Source organism: Sceloporus occidentalis, unplaced genomic scaffold (genome assembly GCF_023333645.1).
Source record: "Sceloporus occidentalis isolate IW3139 unplaced genomic scaffold, rSceOcc1.0.p SCAF_66, whole genome shotgun sequence".
NCBI lineage: Eukaryota > Metazoa > Chordata > Lepidosauria > Squamata > Phrynosomatidae > Sceloporus > Sceloporus occidentalis.
This window is the reverse complement of record NW_028317046.1, coordinates 3,999,057-4,017,349: the sequence shown is the minus strand read 5'-3', so window position 1 is coordinate 4,017,349 and position 18,293 is coordinate 3,999,057. Positions and strand designations below refer to the sequence as shown.

At 46.3% G+C, this 18,293-nt stretch overlaps 1 protein-coding gene across 1 annotated transcript; it reads left to right on the top strand.

Annotated features, from left to right (window-relative positions):
* The first annotated feature begins 4,884 nt into the window (after window positions 1–4,884).
* LOC149286924 (junctional adhesion molecule C-like) lies at window positions 4,885–18,024 on the top strand. The gene is made up of 10 exons (XM_089493705.1): window positions 4,885–5,019; window positions 5,805–5,877; window positions 13,439–13,504; window positions 14,077–14,190; window positions 14,297–14,449; window positions 15,257–15,459; window positions 15,585–15,684; window positions 15,792–15,924; window positions 17,726–17,780; window positions 17,989–18,024. Exons 1-10 carry the CDS (start codon window positions 4,885–4,887, stop codon window positions 18,022–18,024), a joined length of 1,068 nt encoding a protein of 355 aa, XP_089349831.1.
* Window positions 18,025–18,293: the final 269 nt, after the last annotated feature.

Here is an 18,293-nt window from a genome sequence, read left to right as displayed (position 1 = left end):
GTCTTAGATTCAGGAGCTGTATGCCTATCCCATGCATGTTTAATACCCTCACTGTATTACCCTCTACCACTTCTGCTGGGAGGCTGTTCCCCTTATCTACCACCCTGTCAGTAAAGTAAAACTCCCTTCTATTCCATGTCAGCCTCTGATCCTCTAGTGTTAGATTACAGTTATTTATAGATAATATAATTCTTCTATGTGTTTGATTAATTAGATTTAATTACTTTTTTGTGGATTGGGAGGTCTCTATGATTTATGGCGATACTTCGTTGTTTCTCCAGTAGGTGGCAGCAGCGCCATAACACAAAGTAAAGGCTGAAATATAATTCTGGTCTCTGTCAAGCAACATACACACAACATACACACAACATACAACATACATGCAACATACACACAACATACACGCAACATACATGCAACATACATGCAACATACACACAACATACACGCAACATACACACAACATACATGCAACATACAAACAACATACACGCAACATACACGCAACATACAAGCAACAAACACGCAACATACACGCAACATACACAGCAAAACACATGCAACATACACAGCAACACACATGCAACATGCGCACAACATGAACGCAACATACATGCAACATAATTGCCCCTCCTACTCCTACCATGCAAGATTGTGGAGGTGACGCTCGTTACCACCTTAATAAGGGGTGGATTCACTAAACAGCGAGTTTTCAGGATCCAACTCACTCACCTCATCATAACCCCGTTCAGCCCGGCTAGTCACCCGTTTCTCCTGCTGTAAAGACTCAAACCTCTATCTATCTATCTATCTCTCCATTATCTATCTCTCCATTATCTATCTCTCCATCTATCTATCTATCTATCTATCTATCTATTTATTAAACTTGATGTGAACTTTATCAGGTTGTTGATTTTACACAGAAGCAGCTACGTCGTCGATAACTCCAAATACAAGCTATAGATATCACGGCGAGAATTACCTGGATCAATGTATTACCATGGCAACAATGAATGTCAGGTAACCTATAGATATTGCTATAGCAACTAATATCTCCGACAAAGCATTCAGGTGGCCCATGAACCGGCCAATAGATGGAGTAACCGGCGGGGGGTCTGCTTCCCTCGTACGGTCACTATTCTCCAGAGAACAGACGGCGCCCGATGTCTGTCCCTCCAGAGTTTATCTTCAAAAAGCATCCTTCTTCTGTTTCCATAGCAACCCAGTTTGCCAGGTAACTTCATCCCATCTCTCTGGCAACCAAGTATGCAGGTCCCTTCATCCTGTCTCCATGGTAATAGCGTCTGATGCTTCTATTCATTCATCGCAGGTTGCTATGGAGACCCTATAAGGATGCATCCTATCTACAAGATGTACATGTGCTGCCCTTATGAGAAAGAATGAAAGAAAGAAAGAAAGAAAGAAAGAAAAAGAATAATTGAGTTAGAAAGAAATAGGAAAAGAAAGAGAGGGAAAGAGGAAGGAAGAAAAGGAAAAGGAGAATAAAGAAAAAATATTCTAAAAAAACTCAAAAAAGAAGCCACATAAACTCCTTCTCATTTGCGAAACGCTGGGGTATCTGTGCGGGTGATTCGGGCAAACCCCATTTCAGAACATAAATAATTAAATAATAATAAAAAAAAAATAAACAATCTTTTATTAAATCAGTGATTGACAGCCCCGTCTCCCAAGAGGTTCTGCAGCTGCTGGAGACCCCCCTCCCCGTGTTATTTGTGTATTGATACTCAGGGTAAAGTGCCCTCCCCCCGGCTGGTGTGCGGGGGTAACTCGCGGCCTGGCAGGGCGGGGCTGCCCTGGGGGGTGTGGGCAGGACTCCGGTCATCCCAAACTTCTGCCAAGCACAAAGACTGGGGCGTGACTAAGAGAGAGGGCGGTTCTGCCTTGGGGACCGTTAGCTGGGAAGAGCCAATGAGGTAGAGGGGGTGTGGCGTGTAGACGGCCCGGGAGCCCAGTCGCTGCCAGTCTCATTAATCCGCTGCGAGGCGCCATCATGGTGGCACCGGTTGTACCGATAGCGGGGCTTCTACTGCTGCTTCAGTACGGTGAGTACCGGGGAAAGCAGCCCCAGGAGCGGCACGGGTACGCAGCTTACCGTTATCCGCCTCAGAGGGAGGGCTCGGGGAGGGGCTGGCACCGTGTATCGCCTCATACCGGGTAAATACCGGGAGGGGAAGGGGTATCATGTCCTACGGGGTAAACACTGGGAATGGGCTGGGGCATTACTTCATACAAGGTGAAGAGGGGTATTCTTTACACAGGGTAAATACCGGGAGGGGTATTTTTATTCAGGGTAGATACCACATGGGGCTTTTTTATACAGGATAATTGCCCCATGGATTATACTGTATAGGGGTTTAATACCAGGAGGGGTATTCAAATATAGAGGGTAAGTAGACATGGGGGGTTATTAACTGATGATAAATACCCGCAGGGGTATTCCTTTTTATGGAGTAATTACTGTTTTTTCTATACAGTTAGTGAGATTTTTCTGAGCACAGGGTGGGCTTCAGGGCATTAGATTGCTAGCTTTGTGGTACAGCAAACCCGTTCTCTGTGTATTTCTACATATAGCACAACTTGGGGTAGACTCGGGGTAAATACTGTAATACAGACGTGGGGTGTCCGGGGTAGATAAGGGAGTCACAGATTAGTTTAGTGTTTATATAGAGGGTGCGCGCTGTCGGCTGGCTGGGGTATTACCCGTCTGCGAGACGTTTAGTGTGTCCCCCCCCCGCGGACCCTCATTCTACAACTACGCAATTTAAATTTTCTGACATCATTTACAATGTTTTTTTCATCTACCCACCCGTCTGATGATGTCATAGGATGTTCACGCCTACATCATTGGGGTTTAGGTTGGTTATTTGGAATTTTTAGCGATTTAGGGATTTTATTCATAGTCTGAGGTCCGCTGGGGCAGAATCACCGGAGTACCGAGCGCGGGATGGACCTTTGGTCTTTCAACATGTGGACCAGTTTGACCCAAAAGATCTTTCTGATTTACCCCGTATTATTATTATTTTATTATTCATAATATATTATTGTTAATAATAATAAATATATATAATATAGTAATAATAATATAGGTACGGTATTATATTATTATATTGTCATTATTCATAATATATTGTTAACAATGAATAATACATTTCTCATATAATAATAGTATTATATTATACATATTTATTATTATTGGTTTAATTATTTTTATTCATAATGTATTTTTAATAATAATACATATATTATAGTATTATACATTCTTCTTATTATTTTAGGTTAGTATTCATTATGGGGCGAAAGAATTCTGCCTTACAAACTTTGCGTGTAAGCGCTGCTTAGCGTGCCGCTCCTTTTTGCAGACGTTGTTATGGGGCACGTTGTGTCGGTATGGCGGGGCTGGTGATATCGCCCTGATATCCCGCGGGCCTCAGGCCCACGAACAGGTAATAACCGTAACCCCCGGCAGCTACGAGCCTGGCGTGTAAGATAATGGCGGCAGATTGGAGAATAGACTTTCCATGCGGCCCCTTTAAGAATGGCTAGACGCCCCCCTGTGAGTGAAGGAACGGTCCGACTGATCCTTCCCCCGGCGAGGATGAGTAATGGGTCAGGAAGTCCTGTTTTCCTCGATACAGATGTTTTCTTCTTATTCGCTTCCTCTTTGTGGCTGTTGAGGTAACGATTGTGAGCTCTCTCGCGCCGGCCTCCGCTTTGCAGAGTTCTCAGTTCCAGCCGCGTGTGCGGAATACACGGGTCTGACGCGTCTGTGGATTCATTTTCTGTGAAATTATCCTGAATAGGTTTTGTAAGACATTTTAAGCGCTTACTCTCACTCACACTCACTTATGCTCATTCACAGTCACACTTACACTCACACTTTCGCTCACTAAACATTCACGCCTACGCTCTTACATTCACGCTCTCTTACATTCACGCTCTCTTACATTCACGCTCTCTTACATTCACGCTCTCTTACATTCACGCTCTCTTACATTCACGCTCACTTACATTCACGCTCACTTACATTCACACCTATGCTCTGTCACTCACACTTACTCTCACTTTTGCTAACTTAAATGTGTCTCAGCATCTTTCGTTTAACTCATCGATAACCATAGGCCTGAAATTATACGTTCTGTCGCCTTTTTTCTGGAACATTAAAAAACTTCAGGGACTGGACATCGATGTGAAAATCCCAAAGTATTTTATAATTATTTGCATGAACTTTTAATATGATTAATTTGGTCCCAAATCTGTTATTCCTGGTCCGTAATCTAAAACTAGAAAACTAGAGGGTCAGAGGCTGAGATGGAATGGAAGGAAGTTTTACTTTACTGAGAGGGTGGTGGATAAGTGGAACAGCCTCCCAGCAGAAATGCTAGAGGGTAATACAGTAAGGGGATTAAACATGCATGGGATAGACATACGGCTCCTGAATCTAAGACGAGACCGACGACTGATTAAGGTTTGAGTCTTTTAGCCCAAACAAGAACCGACCTAAACAGAGTGTTTGGATGCACGTGGCTGGAGTTGATACTTTGTATTATTTTTAGTCGTCACCGGGTTCCGAGGACTCGTTGGTCTCGTTCTGTTATCGGTTGTGGTTTAAGGTGGTCGGGTCTGTTCTCTGTCTTTTTCATACTTGTATGACAGTCACATCCCCTTCATTAATACCCCCCCCCCACCATGGACAATATTCTGTTCCGGGCCTTCAGAGGCACAATCAGGGCAATTAAATTCAAAGGAGGCCTTTTGCACTCCTGTCCACGGTAGGGGAGTTTATGAGGTCTAGCTGTGGCATGGAGGGCCATGGCGGGCCGCTCATTAGTCATTTACATTGTTCCAGGCCGGTGATTACCAGGAATGTGCTGGCGGCATCACCATCCGCTGGAGACGATCAATGATGTCACTCCTGCTGCCGTTGTCATCGTTGTGAGGCTGGGCTGTTTATCCGGCTGCGGGACGGATCGGGGCCGAGGAGGGCTGCGTTCTCTGCCAGTGCGCTTAGCGGCCAAACTGGAAACTTAAAAATAAACCACGGGCGACAATGTAAATAAACTCAAACAATAGGAGACGACGGGGCGTGTTTAACCCTTAGAACGCCAGCCATAATATGTCACCAGCAGCCCAAGAGCCTCAAGCGGCATGAATTGTGTGTTTCGCGCATCTATGTTTAGGACCAAATAATCCTAGAAAGCTGGGCTTTCTCGCTGTACTAGCATCTACCTCCTCTACTGGGTGTCTGTTCCATCAATTGCAAGGACAACGCTAATTCAGCTGCCTCATTGAATGTCCTTCTAAGGGGCTTCATTTGATGATGTAAGACAGCAGAGCCAACTCGGTATCATTTTAATACATATTTTGGATCAGATGATCGGCCGCGAGGACAATAACTCAACTTCTCCGTCTTTTCCGGCCGGCCCTCGTTTCTAGAGGAGGAAGTGTTGGCTGCGCAGGAGCCGGTGGAGCCCGGGACCGGAGAGACCTGGGTTCTGGAGGGTTTTTTTTCGCTTAGTGATGAAGTAAATGTAACGTAAAGCTGACATGTTGTTTCCGTTCTTCCGCTGGCGGAATCGACCTCTGCCTTTGGAATTTAGGTTTAGAAAGGGTCTGATCCGCTCGCCCCCCTTAAACATAAAGCGGGTGTTTTGGGGACAAATTACTCGATCCGGCCAGATAACCGGAAGGCTGACACTAAAAAAACATCTGGTTCCCGCTGACAAATCTGTTTATTGCTAAAGTCCTCGCAATTATTTATGTGAAAGACTCTGCTTTCTAAACAGAAACCTCATGAGCGGCTGCCTCTGCGCATGTTCCGGCCACGAGTATATCACCAGCACCGCCGGTCTAATGCGGGTCAGTTATACACAGATTTATTTTTAACTAATTGCAAGAAAAAAAATATTTTTTGCGATCTCATGACCAAACTGACATGGATAATCCACATTAAAATTATTTCTGGCTTCTGTTAAAAGGTTTGGGGTCACTCAGGAATACAGGCGTGATGGGAGTGATAAAGGGCCATTGGAACACAGGAGTGATGGGAGTGATAAAGGGCCATTGGAACACAGGAGTGATGGGAGTGATAAAGGGCCATTGGAGCACAGGAGTGATGGGAGTGATAAAGGGCCTCTGTACTCCTATGAAGAGATTCCATTAAAAATATCAGTTTCCAGCTACAATAGTCATTTACAACATTAACCCCGTCTGTGCTGGATTTCCGATCTGTTTCATGTTATTTCAATGGACAAAATGTGCTTTTCCTTTAAGGACATTTATAAGTGACCCCAAACTTTTGACTGGTAGTTTGGGAATTCTTACTGGTTTCCGTCACTTGTCGGGTTGGGATCGCTCTCAGGGGGGGACTCGCTCCTTTATTCACTATCGTGCAAGCTGTTGAGCTCGCGTCAGCCATGTTTCTATCTATATAATTAGGCTCCTGGATATTTAATAATCACAGACTGTTAGCTGCACCCTGGTAGACGTATCATTTATTCTTCCAGCCGTTTAATTATATCTCTGACGCTCAGCAGGGGAGGCTGTTTTGTTTTAATTTTCAAGGACTATAACTTTTTTCTTTTAGTCCTTACACCGGTCATTTTACACATTTAACTGCTTCACTGCTGTACACAGACCTCGCGTGACAATAAATGACACATTTTTTTCCTCCCCACTCTGGGGTCCATTCACATTCAACACACCTGTTCTGGAACAGACGGTGTCCTAAATGAAGCAGCTGTCACAGACCAACTGCTGGCCTTTGGGCGCTCGTCTTGGAAGCTCCTAGAAAGCCCGTCGCTAGCCTTTGAGCAGCTTCCCGGGGATACCAGGCGTGCAACGCAACTCCGTCTTCTGATTGAAGTTGACTTGTGTCCTTTTGCCACCTGGGAACTTCCTCGCGCCGACGGGCGTTCGGCCTTGAATTGAATGCTTCCTTTCTTCCCGGCACACGGAACACACCGCGGTGCACAAGTAGTGTTCGGTCACGACCAAAGATTTATTGTCTTCAGTTCATGGGTTTTTTCAGGTTCGATAAAATTTACACCTCTTACCCTGCTTGATTAAAAAATCTAAGAATTTGAATGGTTGGTGGGAATATATGGGTAAAAAAAGAAATAAATTGTTGCCGTATGTTACGTCACGCGGCCGCTTCTAATGTCACAATGTTGCTTTGCTGTTCCGCTTTTCATAGTGGAAGCATGTTCCACTCCGGGCTCTAATTAGTGTATCGTGTCTAGCCCTCGTCCTACAGAGCAGGGGCTGTCTTCTTCTTTCCTAGGACCCCCAATAGAAACGCTTTTAATTTGGGTAATTAGTGATATATTCACGCAAAGCTATAGATCGTAAATTATGAATCACAACTGGCCAAGAGAACGATCAGATTTCAGATGGACTCTAAGGACCTCAGGACCCCAAAGATGGGAAGGGAGGGGGGGTAACAGGGAGAGGGAGATAAATCATAATGGTGAAGAGGAGGTTGTCTGAGGAATTGAGATAAGGTTGTTTAGACCCAGAGATGTAAGGCAGTGATCTGGAGCAGCGACCTTTGGCCTACAGCCCTTGTCCCTGGTTTACGTATATTTGTCACATATGTCGCGGTTAAGGTGGGGTACGGGCTGGGCAGGAATGGGGTTCCCCCTTAAAGGACACCTATTCCCAAGCATTACGATGCTGGAGACCACGTAATACACGATGGCTAATATTATCATCATTATCGTTTCATATAGCGCCATCATATTCCGTAGCGCTGTACAATGTGTTACCAGGACATAACCAGATCTATATTACACCACAATTCCACAGAAACCGCAGGCTCTCTTCCTCGCGCATCTATATAGCGGTACTGAGCGAGATGAGATTCTGTTCTGTAACTTATAATGTTGATACTTTGAAGCAGATCTGTTTCCAAACATCAAATCTTTTGTAACAATGTTTACAGAGACAAACAAACCCCCCACATGTTCATAGCATGGGAAGAGCCTTCCAGACTTATTATTCCTCCCCATTAGGTTATCCCCCCCCCCCCCCGTTAATTTGTTGGTTGTTGCTGATTTGTGGAAGGAGAGAAGGGAGAGAAGTTCAGCACGATAACTTGAGACACGGATCTCCGTTTCCCCTTTTTAAAAAAAAAAAAAGTATCTAAACAATAAACAAACAAACAATAAACACTATAAGTCGTTTAATTATATAAAGGTGTCAGCGGCCTCCTGCTTTGTGCCGTGTGTGGAATCCGGGGGGGCTTGGGGCGATTGCGTCGGGGCGTCTGCCGGGGAACGAATCGGCGCTCGGTGTTATTAACCCAAGCCGAAGAATTTTTTTCTGTTTTACATAAAAAAAAAGAAAAAAAGCTGCGATCCAAACAGGAAGAGAGACGGGAGATCCGCGGCTGGAAACGCTGTTTTTTATCTCTGTATATTTTATATTTATTCGTTGCTTTTTGACATTTTTTTTGGTTTATGAGCCCGTTCCGAGCTGTTGTTTATGAACTTGTTTAAAGGTCGGACTATCGCCCAGTGATCGACTTTAGATATAGAAATAAAACCCGATCTGTATCGTTGGCGTAACTGTATACGTGTAAAAGATTTGCATCGCCCCGAGAATATGCCTCTTCACCCCGACTCCTTCCTATTCTCCCCCGCTGGGATCATATATAAGACTCCCAGTTGGTGCTTTTGCTTCCCTGGTATGTTAATGTCGATATCCCTGCTTGAATGCAGGTGACTCCATGAAGTGTATCTTTAAATAATGGCAAGTCTGGGTTTCCATTTTGTCCTTTTGTCGTAATTCTGATGTTCATAAAGTTTGCGCCGCCGTGGGCACGTGGATTGTGGAAAACCCACATTACAGAAAATAGAGAAATGTACTTTTCTTTCCCTAATTTGGGGATCTCTGGTGTTTATTCTGTTAAATTTGTTGTCAAGCTGTTGGTTTAGGCTGCAGAGTAGCTGGTAGTGATGTCATGTCTACCTGCCGATGACCTCACAGGTCTTGTGTCCTGAGGAAGATATAAATCCATGAGGATCGTACGCGGTTGCTGGCGATATATTTTTGGAATGGAAGCGCTGAGACCCGGACCCCGGACTGTTCCTTCCGCAGCCCCCCCCCACCCCCCCGGCGTCCGGTGTGTTTGGGGAGATTTGATTGATATTTCCCACTGAATCGAGTCTGGCTTCCTTGTTATGAATTCGCTGCTTTCCGGCCTCTCAAACCCAACGTAACCTCTTAACCCTTTAAATGCCGGCAACTGGTAACCAAGAAATGCCGGAATCGGGGAGGGACGCCGCTGGCGATAATGTTTGCATATATAGGGCCATCTCTACTAAGCAGTGCAGCATCAAGAGATGGATTTATAGAGACCGCTGTAAAAAAGCACAAAGATGTAGCTGCCAGCAGCATCCAGCCCATTGTACAGCACTACGGAGTATGAAGGCGCTATATAACTAGGTAATAGTAGCGGCTCCCTGGTTGTTGGGGTGCCCTGCGTCTTTCCGGGGGGCGTCCTGCGTCTGGGACGGATTGTTTAATTTTTTCAGCACCTCGCGCTGATTAAGCTTTAAAGCGGGTTTGGGAATTAGAGAGGATTTAGGAGATTCCCGCTCTGTCCGGCCGATCCTCTCTGATTGCTTTTGAGAGTCGCAGAGATTACCGGACCGAGCGCCGCGTGACGCCAGCGCTCAGAAAATAATATCTTCTGCCCCGCGATCCGGCCGGCTTCGGGGTCTGCATAGAAATTAAATGCGTGCCAGACCAAAATACTCATAGAACCCGCCGGCGGATCGGCCCCATCCGGCACCCGTCTACTCGCCCGTTTCTCCTGCTGTAAAGACTCAAACCTTAATCAGTCGTTGGTCTCGTCTTAGATTCAGGAGCCGTATGTCTATCCCATGCATGTTTAATACCCTCACTGTATTACCCTCTACCACCTCTGCTGGAAGGCTGTTCCTCCTACTTACCACCTGCCCAGTAAAGTAAAACCTCCTTCTATTCCATCTAAGCCTCTGACCTTCTAGTTTTAGATTATAGGCTCTTGTTCTAGTTTTTACCCATTGCCAGGGAGGGCTATCCCGGCGGGGATTGAATAATTCTGCTTGTTCTGAGGTGTAATCGGGGGAAATATCCCATTGTTCGTGAAACTTTTGAGGAAATGCCTGAAACACATGTAGAAGTTTCCTGGATCTGCGCCCTCCGAGGGACCGGGGAGCGGAGGGCGGGGGATGGGATGATTGGATAAGAGGATGTTAAATGCCTGTATTAAGATGCCGATTACTTGGGGATCATCTGGATCCTGCTGCGATCAAGTTAAGAATCAGAAGGGGACCACAACTCCCATCATGCTCAGACAGGTGCTGCTTCCTCCAGGACCATCGCAGGGGGCCGTCTGATCACCTGACCTGCAAACGCGATGATGTAATGTCTGCAGCTACACCTGTTCAAAAGGAAAGCGGATCCCCTTCTCGGCCGTGTCTGTCTGGGGCAGATCTGCCCTGGCTGCCCCTAATGCCCAGCGTCACGCACGTGCGGCACCTCGGTGCTCCGAGCCGGCCCTCCTCGCCTTCACCCCCCTCCGGTCCTGGCTCTCCTCGCCTTCACCCCCCTCCGGTCCCGGCTCTCCTCGCCTTCACCCCCCTCCGGTCCCGGCTCTCCTCGCCTTCACCCCCCTCCGGTCCTGGCTCTCCTCGCCTTCACCCCCCTCCGGTCCCGGCCCTCCTCGCCTTCACCCCCCTCCGGTCCCGGCTTTCCTCGCCTTCACCCCCCTCCGGTCCCGGCTCTCCTCGCCTTCACCCCCCTCCGGTCCCGGCTTTCCTCGCCTTCACCCCCCTCCGGTCCCGGCCCTCTCCCTATTGTCCCGATACAAGGATTATGGGACAGACGAGGATTTAGGGTCTTTACGGTGAAAAGGCTCTCTGTCTGATTTATCTCCGCTGTGGCTGCAAACAATCGCTGATGGGGGTTGGGGCTTAAAACGTGCGACGGGGGCCGTCAGCCACTGCATTGTGTGCCGTGCGGTCGGCGGGACTGACGAGACCTTCCTTCCCGTATAAAATGAGAATTTGGGGCCCCGAATGTTTTTATTTACAGAGGCAGAAAATCATGAAATACGGAACATAAATGTTTAATACACGTTATCAGGGCGCGTTCTATTATTACTATTTATTGTTTTATGTAGCGCCATCATATTCCGCATAACATATGTTAGGAGTGATGGGAGTGATAAAGGGCCATTGGAACACAGGAGTGATGGGAGTGATAAAGGGCCATTGGAACCCAGGAGTGATGGGAGTGATAAAAGGCCGTTGGAACACAGGAGTGATGGGAGTGATAAAGGGCCGTTGGAACACGGGAGTGATGGGAGTGATAAAGGGCCATTGGAACACAGGAGTGATGGGAGTGATAAAGGGCCATTGGAACACGGGAGTGATGGGAGTGATAAAGGGCCTCTGTGCGCCTATGAAGAGATTCCATTAAAAATCAGCCGTTTCCAGCTATAATAGTCATTTACAACATTAACCCCGTCTGCGCTGGATTTCTCATCCATTTCATGTTACTTTAATGGATTTAATGGTATTTTCTTTATAAAACAAGCGACCCCTGTCTGCGTTTGAGGGGCTGCGTAGGGTTATTGGGGGCTCTGAGCGTCCATGCGTTGTCTCCGCACAGGAAGAGTTTCAGGGGATTCTTTAACAAAGGAGAATGGATTCCAGACGTCTGATTCTCGGGAGAAGCGAAGGAGTCGTCTCGGTGAAGCCGATCTCATCTCATCCTTCGCTCTGCCGTCTCTTCCGCGCTTTAATAAAACGGGTCGATGCCCCTAAATCCTCTATTGGGTTCCATCAAACCTTTAATGTTGGCCGCGATTGGCCGAGGACGTGCCTTATCTGCACCTTTTTTTTTTTGCTTTTCTGTTACTATGGTTACGCAACATCCTCATATACCCGCTTACTTAACCTAAACGTCCGCTGCCGGCCCGCTGTGACCTCGTTTCGTTTTGCGTCTCGTTAGTCTTTTTCGGGGGTTCTTTGTTTGATTTTGAAATTCTGTTGAAATTAGCGGGGGGGGGGGCTGTGCCTGCGCGGCTCTGACACTAATTATTGGGCTCTCGAGGGGGGGTAACTATGATGGGCGACACTGTCTCTTTTCTACCCCCAGCCTTATGTCTGGGCTTTGAACATTTAGTCCCTGTCTGTGTGATTGCTGATAACAGCCCCGAGTCCAGTCCTGTGACAGATGAGGGATTCCAGAGACATTTAAATGGCCAGACAGCTGTGGGGGGGTTCCTTAAAACAAAAGCCCCTCTCCCCACCCCCCACCGCTCCTTTCACACTCACTTTGCCTCCTGGTTTCGGGGCGGACTTTACCCCCTCAATGCTTTGTAGATAAACTTAGACCCTCTAATACCCCATAACCCCCCCCTCCCCCGTTTCCTCGGTGCTATCCGGGGTAGAAATAGAATGTTTTAGACCCTTTCATGTCTGCATCTAGATGTCTCTGGACCCCCAGTATGAGCCATTAATATATAAACGTGAGACCCCGTAAGCACTCAAACCTTAATCAGTCGTTGGTCTCGTCTTAGATTCAGGAGCCGTATGTCTATCCCATGCATGTTTAATACCCTCACTGTATTACCCTCTACCACTCCTGCTGGGAGGCTGTTCCACTGATCCACCACCCTCTCCATAAAGTAAAACTCCCTTCTGTCCCGTTTAAGACCCTCTAGTTTTAGATTCCGGCCGTTCCTCTCTATCGCTGCTTTATTGTTGTAGTTGATCGGCGGATGGCTGGCGGATTCCGCCGGCGAGCGTTTTTAATGATGCCGTCCTGGAGATTATTTTTAGCGCTAACAGATTAGTTGCTTTTCTGACACGCCAGTTTCTGGCGTTGCCATAGTTACTGCAGTGGCCTGCGAGGCGTCCCTTTAAACTCCGGCGCTCTTCATTTTCCATCCGCTCGTTCCAAAAAAAAAATAACTAAAAATAGCCGCGTTTTATTTATTTAGCGTTTATTTCTCCGAATCCGGCAAATAGCGACAAATCGGAAACTTTACCGCGTGGAATCCATACAGCGCCTACAGACTTAGCGGGGGCGGACGGTTATTGTAGATACTTTGTATCTGTGGGTTCGTGTCAGACATTATAAAGGGTATACATTGTCTCGAGGGTAGTAAATAAGTGGCACAGCCTCCCAGTGGAAGTGGTAGAGGGTAATACAGCGAGGGGACATATATATATATATTACGAAAACCAGGGACCGAATTTGAGCAAAATCTATTTCTGTGTGACGTTGCGAGGCGGTTAATAGCTTTTGCGCTGATAATGCTCACTGTAAGGAGCGGCAGCAGGACAGTTGGCCTTTACGCACTCCCATCAGCCTCAGCCAGACACGGCTGTGTTTAACCATCACTCTCTCTTTTTTTCTGTAGGCTGCAGCGTTGTGGCCGTGGAGTTGGCTACCGGTAACCCGTTCCCCGTAGTGCAGGAATATCAGAGTGAGTAGCGAGAGTTTGTTAATCGGTCGATTCCTGTTTATTTCTCCCCGGCCCTGACGGACGATGACTCTCCCCGGCGGCTCTGACACCGGCGCTGTGCGCCTCCTGCTGGTCCAGAAGCCTGTCCTTCGGGGCTCCATCACCTTCCCGAAACACTTCCTCTAATGACCCGTACATTAACCGTTTCATTGGAATAGCAATCCAACCCAGCAGATCGGCCCCCATCCGGCCCCCATCTAGTCGCTCGTTTTTCCTGCTGTAAAGACTCAAACCTTAATCAGTCGTTGGTCTCGTCTTAGATTCAGGAGCCGTATGTCTATCCCATGCGTGTTTAATCCCCTGTATCACCCTCTACCACTTCTGCTGGGAGGCTGTTCCGCTTATTCACTACCTTCTCAGTAAATGAAAACTCCCTTGCATTGCCCCTGACCCTTTTTTATTACATAATATATTTTGCCGATAGAGAGAGTCCGCGGGATCCCCGCTCCTGATATTCTCGTCGTCGCTCGTCGTTTCTGATAACCCAGGAGCAGAACCATTAAAGCCGCTTTATTCCTCCCCGTTTGCCGCAGGCGTCGAGCTCTCCTGTATAATTAAAAGCACCAACACCAACGATCCCAGAATCGAATGGAAGAAAATCCGCAACGACGAAACCTCGTACGTCTATTTCGAGAACACGATCCAAGGTAACGATTCCCGCGAGCCGTGGTATAAAGCGTTCTTCGTTATCGCAGGGAATTAACGTTTTTGTTTATCGTTTTTTTGCGTTTATTCGCTTTCTTCTTCTTTCAGGTGATTTACGGAACCGCGCGCAGGTTCAGTCCAAGAGCTCCCTGGTGATTCTCAACACCAGCCGCACAGACACCGGCATGTACCGCTGCGAGGTGGCCGCCATGGACGACGACAAGAAGATCGCCGAGATCAGCATCTCGCTCACCGTTCAGGGTAAAGCGCCCCCCCCCCCCGTCCACGCCCCCCCCCCCTTCCACGCGCCCCCTATCAGCTTGGTGCACGGAAGTCCCGTTACCCCGGCATGTAACAAATATTAAAATAATATTAACAAAAGAATGTAAAGAAGTAATGGCAGCCATTTTTTTCTGAATAATAATTATTATTTTATTATTATTATTATTATTATTATTATTTTACTGATAATCGGTTAATTGGCGTTCTCCGGTTTTTCTGTTTTGATTTTAATCGCACACCCAAGGCCCAGAGATTTCTGGCCCCGAAGCCCTCGCAGGTCTGTTAATAAGGGCGTGCGCTGGGGTGGCTCGCAGCTGGGTACGGTGCACAAGAGGTTAATTAGCGTTCGGAATTAGAGCTCCATTACTCCGCGTTTCCCTCTTAAGGTCCCGTTCTTTGCTTTTTTTTGATGTTTTATTTCAACATTAATTTTACTTAGGAGGCAAAAACCGCTATTTTGGATATTTTTGCATCACTTTAAGAACGTTTTGTTTAAGACGATGCTTTACGGCCGCCGTAAAATGTACACCGCGGTCCGACCGACATTGCCATAAAGCAAGAGGGGGGGTGCATGGTGATGTCACGCAAGAACGCGTGATGTAGAACATACATCCACACGCTAAAATATGAGAAATGCCATGATTTACAGAATATTCTATTAATTTTCAGTTTTATGTCTGAGATCCAATCAGATTAGGGGCTGTCCGACTCGCGGTATTTCGGGGCCGATGAATTCCATCTCGTGAGTTTCTCTGTGAATAATGTTTGTTTTCCCCTTTTTACCAGTCAAACCAGTGGCTCCCAAGTGCAGCGTCCCCAAAGCAGTCCCGGTGGGGAAGTCCGCGGCGCTCCACTGCCAGGAGAGCGAGGGATACCCCGGCTCCAGCTACACCTGGATCCGCAACGGAGACCCCCTCCCCGCCGACTCCAAATCCAACCCCAAATTCATCAATTCTTCTTTCACGGCCGATCCCAAGACCGGCACCCTGGTGAGTCTTTCCTACCCAGGTCTGCGCGTCCCGTGGTAACTTTAGCCTCCTACCTGCCGTTTAAATCACGCGACCGGCAGATAAATCAAACGTAAAGGTTTGGATCTTTTTTATTTTTTTTTTAGCTATTTTCTGCGGTAACCAAAGGCGACATGGGGAGCTATTACTGCATCGCGAGGAACGCCGCCGGCTCGGCCACGTGCGAGGAGCAAGTGCTGGAAGTGTGTAAGTGACGGCCTTAATACCTTAAAGTAAAACGTTCCCCCCCAAATAACCCCCGGCCGCTCTGCCTCGTCCCCCAAAGCCGTTAACGTGCCCTCGTCTGCCCGCAGATGACCTGAACGTCGGCGGCATCGTCGGGGGCATTCTGGTCGTGGTCCTGGTGCTGGCGCTGATCACCGCCGGCATCTGCTGCGCGTATCGGAAGGGTTACTTCGCCGGCGGCACCAGATCCAGCGGACAGAAGTAAGTAACGTCCGCCCGGCGCACCGCGGGCCCAACCTCTTATTTCCTACACCGGTGATAATTTGGGGTAAATCGTTCATATTTCGGGGGCTCCGGTATCATCCTTCTATCAGCGGCGGCTCTGATTCTGAAAGGACTTAGCGCTTTGCTGTACGGGGCCTTATTCACTAAGCAGTAAGTTATAAAAAAAAAAAAAAAAAGTCTTGCTTTATGAGCGAAATATTAAGAGAAAAGCCAACACCCCAAACGGGCCCTGTGTAGTGTGTATAGTGTGTGTATAGTGTGTGTGTGTATAGTGTGTGTAGTATGTAGTGTATATAGTGTGTATAGTGTGTGTAGTATGTATAGTGTGTAGTGTGTATATAGTGTGTATAGTATATAGTGTATAGTGTGTGTATAGTGTGTATAGTATATAGTGTGTATAGTATATAGTGTGTATATAGTGTGTATATAGTGTGTATAGTGTTTAATGTATAGTTTGTGTATGGTGTATAATGTATAGTGTGTATAGTATATAGTGTGTATAGTATATAGTGTGTATAGTGTATAGTGTGTGTGTGTATAGTGTGTATAGTATATAGTGTGTGTAGTATGTATAGTCTGTATAGTGTATAGTGTGTATAGTGTGTATAGTGTATAATGTATAGTATGTAGTGTATAGTGTGTGTATAGTGTATAGTGTGTGTGTATAGTGTATAGTATAGTGTGTGTGTGTATAGTGTATAATGTGTGTATATAGTGTGTATAGTGTGTAGTGTGTGTGTATAGTGTATAGTATAGTGTGTGTATAGTGTATAATGTGTGTGTATAGTGTGTGTATAGTGTGTATAGTGTATAATGTATAGTATGTAGTGTATAGTGTGTGTATAGTGTGTAGTGTGTGTGTATAGTGTATAGTGTGTGTGTATAGTGTATAATGTGTGTATATAGTGTGTATAGTGTATAGTGTATAATGTGTGTATAGTGTGTAGTGTGTGTGTATAGTGTATAGTATAGTGTGTGTGTATAGTGTATAATGTGTGTATATAGTGTGTATAGTGTATAGTGTGTGTATAGTGTATAGTATGTAGTGTATATAGTGTGTATATAGTGTATAGTGTGTGTGTATAGTGTATAGTATAGTGTGTGTGTATAATGTGTGTATATAGTGTGTATAGTGTATAGTGTGTATAGTGTATAGTGTGTGTATAGTGTATAGTGTGTGTGTATAGTATAGTGTGTGTGTATAGTGTATAATGTGTGTATAGTGTGTGTATAGTGTGTAGTGTGTGTGTATAGTGTATAATATGTGTATATAGTGTGTATAGTGTGTAGTGTGTGTGTATAGTGTGTAGTGTGTGTGTATAGTGTATAATGTGTGTATATAGTGTATAGTGTGTGTAGTGTGTGTGTATAGTGTGTGTATAGTGTGTAGTGTGTGTGTGTATAGTGTATAATGTGTGTATATAGTGTGTATAGTGTGTAGTGTGTGTGTATAGTGTATAATGTGTGTATATAGTGTGTATAGTGTATAGTGTGTGTATAGTGTATAATGTGTGTATATAGTGTGTATAGTGTATAGTGTGTGTATAGTGTATAATGTGTGTATATAGTGTGTATAGTGTATAGTGTGTAGTGTGTGTGTATAGTGTATAATGTGTGTATATAGTGTGTATAGTGTATAGTGTGTGTATAGTGTGTAGTGTGTGTGTATAGTGTATAATGTGTGTATATAGTGTGTATAGTGTATAGTGTGTGTATAGTGTGTAGTGTGTTTAATGATTATCTCACCGCTGTTTTCTGTCTGGTTTTAATTCTTCAGCTATAAAAACCCGGCAAAGTCAGAAGGCGTGAATTACATGCGGACCGGCGACGAGGTGAGGATTTCTCTGGATTTTATTTCTTTTCGTCTTTTCCCGCGCAGTAAGCGGCCGCCGGCCCTTAGAGAAGTCGCCATTAACCCCTTCCCTTTATTATAAGGACGGCCATGTTTTAAGCTTAGCTCGTTCAGCAGCCGTAGAGTTTGTAATCGGGGTAATAAAGCGTTTTTTGGTCTCTGACGCTGGGATTGTTGTTTCCTCGCAGGGAGATTTCAGACACAAATCGTCTTTTGTCATCTGAGACGTGGCCCCTCGGCACCGATTAACCCTCGAAAGACTGCACCCCGAGGCGGTGGGGGCGACACAAAAAGCATCAATAAACTCTTGAAATTTGCCAAAGCCTGTAACCAGCCCACCCTCAGCCGGACACCACACCGCCGGTGACTTTCCGGCACCGAAGACCCTCGCGACCGGCTGCCCACCGGCAAACGGACCGTTTCCAGATCTACCGGCGGTATTAACCTCGTCACTGCCAAACCGCAGAAAGTATCACTCCTGCACAACGAGCTC

Bases quoted from the DNA above. Each gene is read 5' to 3' on its own strand.
- LOC149286924 (XM_089493705.1), top strand. From the start codon at position 4,885: ATGTGCTGGCGGCATCACCATCCGCTGGAGACGATCAATGATGTCACT. The intron at 13,505-14,076 runs GTGAGTAGCGAG...CGTTTGCCGCAG, and splicing joins CGTAGTGCAGGAATATCAGA to GCGTCGAGCTCTCCTGTATA. The intron at 15,925-17,725 runs GTAAGTAACGTC...TTAATTCTTCAG, and splicing joins ACCAGATCCAGCGGACAGAA to CTATAAAAACCCGGCAAAGT.